General features: G+C 40.7%; 1 protein-coding gene across 1 annotated transcript; it reads left to right on the top strand.

Moving 5' to 3' along the window:
- The first annotated feature begins 497 nt into the window (after nt 1-497).
- Nucleotides 498-8,238, top strand: snx21 (sorting nexin family member 21). The gene is made up of 6 exons (XM_054609789.1): nt 498-547; nt 3,798-4,129; nt 4,375-4,571; nt 5,209-5,350; nt 5,446-5,611; nt 6,968-8,238. The coding sequence occupies exons 2-6, from the start codon at nt 3,829-3,831 to the stop codon at nt 7,467-7,469; spliced, it is 1,308 nt and encodes a 435-aa protein (XP_054465764.1). The 5' UTR covers nt 498-547; nt 3,798-3,828; the 3' UTR covers nt 7,470-8,238.
- Nucleotides 8,239-10,122: the final 1,884 nt, after the last annotated feature.

Here is a 10,122-nt window from a genome sequence, read left to right as displayed (position 1 = left end):
TTAATTATTATCATAATTATAATTATTATTATTGTTTTTGTTGTTATTGTTATTATTATTTTTTATTATTGTTATTATTATTATTATTATTATTATTATTATTGTTATTATTATTATTATTATTATTATTATTGTTGCTATTATTATTATTATTACAATCATTATTATTATTGTTGCTATTATTATTATTACAATCATTATTATTATCGTTATTATTATTATTATTTTCATTATTATTATTGTTGTTGTTGTTAGTATTATTATTATAATTATTATTTTTATTGTTATTATTTTTATTGTTGTTATTATTACAATCATTATTATCATTATTATTATTATTATTATTTTTTCATTATTATTATTATTATTATTATTATTATTATTATTATTATTATTATTATCTGTGGAGTCAGTACCGCCCTCTATCGTCCTCTGGGGGTAACTGCATGACCTTACATGGTGACCTGCTCCTGCTCCTCCTCTTCCTCCTCTTCCTCTTCCTCCTCTTCCTCCTCCTCCTCCAGCAGCCGGCGGACAGCTTCAGGAGGTGAGTGTGTGTGTGTGTGTGTGTGTGTGTGTGTGTGTGTGTGTGTGTGTGTGTGTGTGTGTGTGTGTGTGTGTGTGTGTGGGGACCCCGGCGGAGCTCCAGACGTGACGTCACCCGCCGACATGCACTGACGTCTGTGAGTCACTGTGACGTCACCGCGGCGCCTGAGCTTCGCTGACGGTCAACCTCACCTGCAGGAACACGTGTCTCTGTGATCACGTGGGTGTTAACCTGCTGGTTTCCACTTCCTCTCTTCCTCCTTGTTGTTGTTTTTTTTTTTTTTTAGTTTCGTTTTTTTTTGACCATCCAAGTGGACAGAAATCTATGTAGTTCTACAGAAATAGACACACAGCTTAAAAACAACAACAAACACAAACAAAGCATTCATTTTGTTGCTATTATTATTATTACAATCATTATTATTATCGTTATTATTATTATTATTTTCATTATTATTATTGTTGTTGTTGTTAGTATTATTATTATAATTATTATTGTTATTGTTATTATTTTTTATTGTTGTTATTATTACAATCATTATTATTATTGTTATTATTATTATTATTATTTTCATTATTATTGTTATTATTATTATTATTATTGTTATTATTATCTGTGGAGTCAGTACCGCCCTCTATCGTCCTCTGTGATCACGTGGGTGTTAACCTGCTGGTTTCCACTTCCTCTCTTCCTCCTTGTTTTTTTTGTTTTTTTTAGTTTCGTTTTGTTTTTGACCATCCAAGTGGACAGAAATCATTTAGTTCGTTTTCTCTCTCTACAGAAATAGACACACAGCTTAAAAAACAACAACAAACACAAACAAAGCATTTAACTGCCACCTGCTGATATCAATAAACTGTCAACAGCAATGACATTTGGAGAGGTAGTGCAAATGGCGCTGGAATAAATATATATTTCTAAATGTCACCGGTTAATTTGTTATGCATAACGATATTTAAAGAATCAGTGGATGGAAAATGAATCATCTGTTGAATGTGGAGAAAGAAAGAAATTGTGATTTGACAGGTGACGAGCTCCCATGCTGATGCAACATGTAGCTGCACTTTAAATGTTATTGAACAGAGGTTTGATAAAAGGTGCAAACTGTTTATTAATAAGCCAACAGCAGATGCATGACAAGACTGACAGATCAAAAACATCCAAACCATTCAACTCGTAAAACACGTGTTTGCTCCAGCCCGTTGAAGGCTCGTTTAACAGGATCAGGATGGTAGAAGGTCGTAACTCCACGTAACCCTCCTGTGTGTCCAGATTTGTTCACTCAGTTCTTTGTGTTGATTTAAATGTTGTGTCTGAACAGGTTGAGAAGTAGAAAACCTCCAGGTGTTTGTCTTTCCAATCTGTGACACCTGCTGTGTTGTTAAATCCGTTGAAGCCTTGCCGTGTGTTTTTTCCTGGCTGCAGGCTGACTTAGCGAGCAGCTGCATTATTAATGTGTGACATGATTTCCATTCAGAGAGGCCTTCAGCTCTGTAACTGGAGCCAACCGGCGTCTCTGCCAGGTTTGTTTTTGGAGCACGAGTAGTTTCTAAAGAGACCTTTACTGTCAACATTCAGTCTAGTTGTGGAAAGGTAAAAAAGGAAAATAAAGTATGCCGCTATGAATTTACCCTATGTTATCATTTTTGACTGTACCGTCTTTGGTCCTCATTTGTTCCAAAACTTTATTAACAAAACAGTCATACAAATCGTTGAAAGATTCGTCGTCATCGGCCTGCGACAGCAAATCGTCTGGAAAATGTGATATGACACCCATAGATTCCTAGATAAAGCTTCCTGCTCTGCTCCCTTTGTGGGTTTTTCATTTAAAGCCAAGAGTAAAGAGAGTAACGTGGAGCTCAAAGTGCTGCAGCCGGACACCAGGAGGTGAAAACATGATAAATATGTGTCGTATATAATGTGTCGTGTTAAGGGATTTAAAAATGATGGTAATGATGGATGAAAGAATGATTTGCTATGAAGTTGGATGCCAAAAATGTTTTAGGCAGCAATCATATCGAGACGCGTTTGCCAGAGAAGATCGACTAGCAATCGGCAAGAAGCGTGCCGCAAAAAGGTTGCAAAAAACACACCGCTAGAAGCCCACAGCTAGAAGCGCAAAAGGTTCTTCCATCCCTAGAAACCCGTAAAGAGAAACCCATAACTAGAAACCCATTTCTAGAAACCCGTCACTAGAAACCCGTAACTAGAAACCCTTTACTAGAAACCCATAAAGAGAAACCCTTTGCTAGAAACCCGTAACTAGAAACCCATAATTAGAAACCCTTCGCTAGAAACCCGTTGCTAGAGAAACCCATAAAGAGAAACCCCATCACCAGAAACCCGTAACTAGAAACCCGTCGCTAGAAACCCGTCTAGAAACCCATAAAGAGAAACCCTTCACCAGAAACCCGTAACTAGAAACCCCTCGCCCTACTAACCCCTTTGCTAGAAACCCTTCCTTACAAACCCGTCCCTAGAAACCCCTCGCTAGCAACCCTTCCCTGCAAACCTGTAACTAGAAAACCCTTTGCTAGAAACCCGTCGAAAACTAGAAACCCGTCGCTAGAAACCCGTCGCTAGAAACCCATAAAACCCGCTAGAAACTAGAAACCCTTTGCTAGAAACCCGTAACTAGAAACCCGTAACTAGATACCCATTGCTAAAAACCCGCCTCTAGAAACCCGTCGCTAGAAACCCATAAAGAGAAACCCGTCGCTAGAAACCCGTCGCTAGAAACCCATAAAGAAAACCCGAAAACCCGTCGAAACCCGTAACTAGAAACCCGTCGCTAGAAACCCGTCGCTAGAAACCTGTAACAAGAAACCTGTAACAAGAAACCCATAACTAGCAACCCCTCGCTAGAAACCCGTCCCTACAAACCCCTCACTACAAACCCCTCGCTTTAAAAAAAAAAAAAAAAAAAGATTCCTCCTTGCTTGGGAGTGTCCACAGGTTGGGATTTGTGGTTACAGTTTCAGAGATGCTGTTAAAGATATTGTCCGAACTCTTTCCTCAATGACAGTTTGCTGGAGCTCTTCGGTTTGCCTCACAGCTTTCAAGAGACTTAAAAAAACCTTTAGATGTATCGAAACAGCGAACATTGAACACAAAAATAATCTGTATCTGGGACAAGTTGTACATCTGTGTTCACAAAAACAAAAAATCCTAATAAGAGTTAAATTTAAGTCCTAACTGTGAGATAATTATGAGTGTTCAAGTTTAAATTTGCTCCCCGTTGGCTCTTCAGCCCCCCCACCCTGCAGTGGCCCAGCAGCATCATGGCGTCCCGGCTGCTCGACCGTTTGAAGCGCTCGTTGTTTAAAGATGGTCAGGGGGCGGGACCCGAGCAGGAAGCCGCAGGTGGACAGGAAGAGGAGGTGTTTAAAGAGAACCGCTGGGAGGCAGAGCTAGAGGAGGAGGAGGAGTGTGTGACAGACCGACTCGGGGGGACGCTATGCTTCGACGGCGGAGGAGGAGGAGGTGAAGGAGTCGAGGACGGAGGCGAAGGCGATGGGTCGGGGCTGGACAGTGACTCCGACTTCCTGGGAGAGTCGATGGAGGAGGGGCTGAGCAGCACAGGTGAGCTGCTATTCTGCTCATTTAAACACATGAAACTTCATCAACTTTATACAGGTGAGGTTTCCCTCGTACGAGTGTTCCAGGTGGGATTTATGAGTAGGTTCGGATTTGACACCCATAGATTTCCACATAAGGCTTCCTGCTCTGAAATTCACCAGAAAGTCATGTGTGTAGTACTTTAGAGTCGCAGTACATAACGGCACTAAATGCTACCTGGTCACCTGACCCTCGTCTCACCTGTGTAGACACCAGTCCTGTGGACGTGTCCCCGGTGGGCCCCTCCCCGTCCCTCCTGCTGACCCGGCAGCTTCAGGAGAGCTGGAGGACGCTGCGTGGACTTGGTGGAGGAAGTCTCACCTCGACCGGGAGAAAGATGACGGATGACTTGCTGTTCGAGGTGACGGACGCCAGCGTGGTCCAGGACGCCTCCTCTAAATACGTGGTGAGTTCAAAGAGACACAATTTTAACCACAAAACTCGCCGGCACTATTAAAAAGCAGGTTTCTTCAAACAATCACCAAATCTACACCGTTTATCGCAACAGAAGCTGTAAAAAACTTAATTATCCTCAGATTTTAATCTTTCTTCAAGAAAACTTCCGTCAGAAAAAGCATCTGAAACAATGCCTAAAATTGTAATATTTCTCATATATGACTAATTTTAAATCTCGCCCCAAATACATTGTTTACTCTTAACAGATCATGTGAAAAACATTAAATTCTGAATTCTGAACTGAATTTTTTTGTGCATCCCTGAGTTACATAACGACAATAAATGATCCTTGAACCCTTGAGGGAGGTAACACAATAATGATTGAGCCTCTGGCCTATTGAAGAAAGTATGACAATATTTATATATGTGCAGTGTTACGAACTGGATGTCTGTGGCGACATTCCTGGAAAAAAATGTTTTGCCCATTTTATTCCCACTTAATTATTATGCAAACAATTCTGACCAAAAGCATGAAAGTATGGAACTTCATACGATGCCAAAGACTCATGAACTCAAATAGAAATTCTTTAGAGACCAGACACTTCCTGAATACTCAGAAAGTCATCTCATCGTCCGTCTGCCTCCAGCTGTACACCATCCACGTGATCCAGTCCGGCGGCAGCGACAAGACTCCGGCCATCATCACCCGCCGATACTCCGACTTCCAGCGGCTCCACGCCACGCTGCGTCGTAACCATGGAGACCAGATGGAGCGCGTCTGCTTCCCGCGTGAGTAGAAGTCGGGTCATTTATCTCACGCATGTTGCAGTGACATCATCAATGGAAAGTCGTGGTTGAGAAACTTTATCTTCCTGTTTGTGCAGGAAAGAAGCTGCGCAGGAACTTCACGGCGGAGACGATCGCCAAGCGGAGCCGAGCGTTCGAGCAGTACCTGTCTCACCTGTGTTCCCTGTCGGCCCTGCGGGGGGCGCTGTGTGTCCGGCAGTTCTTCTGCCTGAGCGACCTGCAGACCGGACAGCTGCTCATCAGGTAACTGACACAACGACCGGACGCTTCAGAAACGCCATCCTTTCTAAGAATTTTCCCTTCAAAAACAATATCCAAGTAAAGAAAAGGTATTCACAAAGCATCTTGGCCCTTAAAGCTGTTTGAAGAAACTTATAAATACAAACAAAAACAGAAGGCTATAATAAATATTATAATAACATCACCATAATACAGAGAGCTGCAGGAATGAGTCAAATATGTTGGATGCTGGTGGTGGTGACCGCGATGTTTCATTTCATGGTCCTCATATACGTACGCTTCGTCACAGCCCTCGTCGTCTGTTTCCGACAAAGAGAGTCACGGTTTAACGTCTCTATGAGAAACACCGGGGCTTTCTAGTAACTTCAGTGTAAACACATCCACGTCATTATTAGACGCTCAAAGCAACTGACGTAGAATAAAGAGAGATAACGTCCACGTGGGGAGGAGGACAGGTCAAACAAACACAGAATATGTAACTTATCTCAATATAACCAAGTAGTTCTAATGAACTCACAACATTAACGACGTTTAAAACTGCGACCATAGAGGAACGTCTTAGTTTGAGGCTTAGGGCAAACCAGCGCGTTTAAAACCTCCTGTTCTGACAAGTGAAGTCAAAGCTTCATGTGTTAAAGCTGCATTCTCTCTCCTGTCCACCAGGGGGCGACTCCTCTGGTTGTATAGAAGTCTATGAGAAAATGACTCTACTTCTCTCTTGATTTATTCCCTCAGTAAACATTGTAAACATGAGTTTATGGTCTCAATCTCTAGTTTCAAGTCTTCTTCAATACAGCATGATGTTCATTTAGTAAATGATGCTCCTTTTAGAGTCAAACAGACCATAAAGCAGGGGATGCTTTAGGGCGGGGCTACACACTGATTGACAGGCCGACACCAGAGACGTATACGGCGTCTCTACGTCACTCCTCCTCAGTCCATATATGGTCACTACCTGTTTACTGGTTGCGGAAAAAAACAATATCCTAATAGCAAGATGGCAGCGAGCGTATCGTGATGTTTTGGCTTCTCTTCTGTTCGGTGGGAATAAGTGGAACTGCGTCGTCCTTCAAAATGTACATTCTATGGTTATGAGGTGAACATGAAAACTTAAAAATGGAACTTGTTTTTGCGCTCTGATGTCCCGCATGAGCAGAGAGCCTGAACGCCTCCTTAGTTTGACATTGATTTGAAATGAAAGTTAATAGTTGACACTTTGACTTGTTATTTCAGCATAAAAAGTATTTCCTGAATATTATGACAGAATAAAAGAAGCATGTTTTATAGTTTTATTTGAGCATCATGAAGACTTTTGTCTCGATAGTGGACTCAGAGTTGAGTTTGTGTTGTTTCGTTGAGGGTGGGACGTTACCAGGAGGCCTTGGGTCCGCTGCTCAACGCCAAGAGACTACAACACAAACTGGGCTGGATGAGTTACTATGACAATCAGACTCAGGCTCCGCCCCCGACCTCCTCCCATTGGTTCTTCACCTTGGTAGGTCTGTCGAGCTGTTTCCAGGAAGTGGACCAGCTGGAGGAGGCCCGTGATCACTGTGACGACGCCCTCCGTGTCCTGACCCCTGACGGCGAGGACAGGCCCCTCCCACTCCAAGATAAGCCCCACCCACTGACTGAAAAGCAGGAAGCATTGCCGCAGCACGTCGAGAGGCCACACCCCCTCCTGTTGCCATTGCTACGGGCGGTGGTTCGGCTGTCGTGGCAGACGGGAAGGGACAAGCGACAGTGGGAGGAGCTTCTGCAGCAGCTGGAGGAGCAGGGGGCGGGGCTAGTGGACAACCTGCCAACCATCAAAGAGTTCCTGGTCAAACACGAACTGCAGGAGAGCGAGGGGGAGGGATAGAACACACACACACACACACACTGCAGAGTACAATCACTACGCTACAACATGAGTGCTGTGGCCACTGTGAAATAATATGAGATTTAGACAATAAAGTTGAAATATTTGGGGGAAAAAAGATGAAATTTTAGGTCATCAGAAAATAATATATATGGGTTTTTTTGCTACGTTATGATAAACAAGTATGGAAGCCCTGAGAGGAGGTGATTCATTTTCTAAATCTGACCTAAAATGTTTTTGTCTTTGTTTTGACCAGGTTTTTTCAGATGATTTTTGTTTTTCTCATTTTTCTAAGCGTTTGTTGTTGTAATACTGTTTTTGGCCACAAGAGGCTGCTGTGCACCACTACTTAATGATCTTAAGGGAAGAAAACATGAACGCTAATAGTTCAATTTAGAACATGAGGTAGAGGTGCACTTCAGCCTCTTGTGGCCAAAATGTGTATTACAATAACAACAAAAATTCATCCAAAACTTTGTTTTTTCTGTCCACAGGTCATTAACACTTTTGTTTTTAAAAATGTTTTCCATTATTATAAACTCTTACATTAAACAGAGATTTTTTTTCACTTGCCTCTCAGGTCTTCCGTAAATAAGTCAAAATTGTGAGCAAAAAGTTATACTATGACAAGAAAAAGTTAGATCTATTAAGTAATATTTAAATGAAGTCTCATTATTTTGTAAAAATGATTTCTATGTTATTAGAAAGAAGTCATCATTTTGAGAAAAGTCATAAAATAACCAGGAAGGGCATAAAATTAAGCTTTTGAAAATAATTTTGCGGAAAAAGTCCTAATATTTTGACTGATTATCTTGATATTGATTACAACTTCTTTCCCCAAATATTTCCACTTTATTTTAACCATTTTTTATTCAATCATACTTTCAAAGCCTTACACTAGTTCAGTGACGCACTGATGCTTCAGATCAGGAGGTAAACGGTTTTATTAAAACTTCTTATTGCAAAATACTTTAAAATCCTAAAAACAACAACCTGGAACCTTATTTTATGTATTTAATTACTTTTTAACAGTCTGTGGTGTGATGGGCTATGGAAATTCATAAAGGGAGGACATCCTTTCTAAGAATTTTCCTTTCAAAAACAATATCCAAGTAAAGAAAAGGTATTCACAATGTGTCTTGGCCCTTAAAGCTGAAGAAACTTATAAATACAAACAAAAACAGAAGGCTATAATAAATATTATAATAACATCACCATAATACAGAGAGCTGCAGGAATGAGTCAAATATATTGGATGCTGGTGGTGGTGACCACGATGTTTCATTTCATGGTCCTCATATACGTACGCTTCGTCACAGCCCTCGTCGTCTGTTTCCGACAAAGAGAGTCACGGTTTAACGTCTCTATGAGAAACACCGGGGCTTTCTAGTAACTTCAGTGTAAACACATCCACGTCATTATTAGACGCTCAGAGCAACTGACGTAGAATAAAGAGAGATAACGTCCACGTGGGGAGGAGGACAGGTCAAACAAACACAGAATATGTAACTTATCTCAATACAACCAAGTAGTTCTAATGAACTCACAACATTAACGACGTTTAAAACTGCGACCATAGAGGAACGTCTTAGTTTGAGGCTTAGGGCAAACCAGCGCGTTTAAAACCTCCTGTTCTGACAAGTGAAGTCAAAGCTTCCTGTGTTAAAGCTGCATTCTCTCTCCTGTCCACCAGGGGGCGACTCCTCTGGTTGTATAGAAGTCTATGAGAAAATGACTCTACTTCTCTCTTGATTTATTCCCTCAGTAAACATTGTAAACATGAGTTTATGGTCTCAATCTCTAGTTTCAAGTCTTCTTCAATACAGCATGATGTTCATTTAGTAAATGATGCTCCTTTTAGAGTCAAATAGTAAAATCCCTGCAGCTCTCTATTAGAATCAGAGGAAAGAGAAAACACATGTTTACATCAGTGTTTACTCTCTTACACTCTTCTTCTCTGCCTTTGTTGGTGTGTTTCGATATTCACCTGTGGATCAGTGGAATAATGTGTAAACAATGTGAACGTGACTTTCAGTCCTGGAGACGATCACATCGGCTGATGATCAATCATCAATAATCGATTTCAGTAGTGAGACAATCGTCACTGCAGATTGTCAGAAAGTAAAGAAAGACTCAAACTACATTTGGAGGATTTTCACTCTTTAGCACTTTTCTTTATAAAACTATTCTCTCATGTTTTCTGAACACAACCAGGACTATTTACTGGATATATTACTTATATATTGAGATTTAAAGAAAAATTTCATTGCACTTTTTATAAAATCCTGGATCAGCATCTTGGATGTTTTTCACAAAGTGAAAGTGTAGAGTTTAAACGAAAGCTTCACCTGTTGCCAGTATGAAATATTTAGCAGTTAAAGAGGCATTAAATCAGCTCCCGATCAGTTCATATTTGGCTGCTTTTCAGTGATAAATGTGTTTTTATGTGGATTTGGTGACCTGGAGTGGATGACTGGATAAGGGATTAAAATAGATTTACATACGCATTAATAAGGGACGAAGCACATTAATGACTTCACTCACAGGGAAACTTATAAAGCAAAGAATCCGACAGATAACTTGAATCAGATTTATATAATATTATATAAAGGCTGCTGACTCTGGGAAACTGTTTTATTAACATTTGTGGTTT

Source organism: Anoplopoma fimbria, chromosome 12 (assembly GCF_027596085.1).
Source record: "Anoplopoma fimbria isolate UVic2021 breed Golden Eagle Sablefish chromosome 12, Afim_UVic_2022, whole genome shotgun sequence".
Classification (NCBI taxonomy): Eukaryota; Metazoa; Chordata; class Actinopteri; order Perciformes; family Anoplopomatidae; genus Anoplopoma; species Anoplopoma fimbria.
The sequence above is the reverse complement of the archived record's forward strand: the minus strand, read 5'-3'. Positions and strand labels throughout refer to the sequence as shown.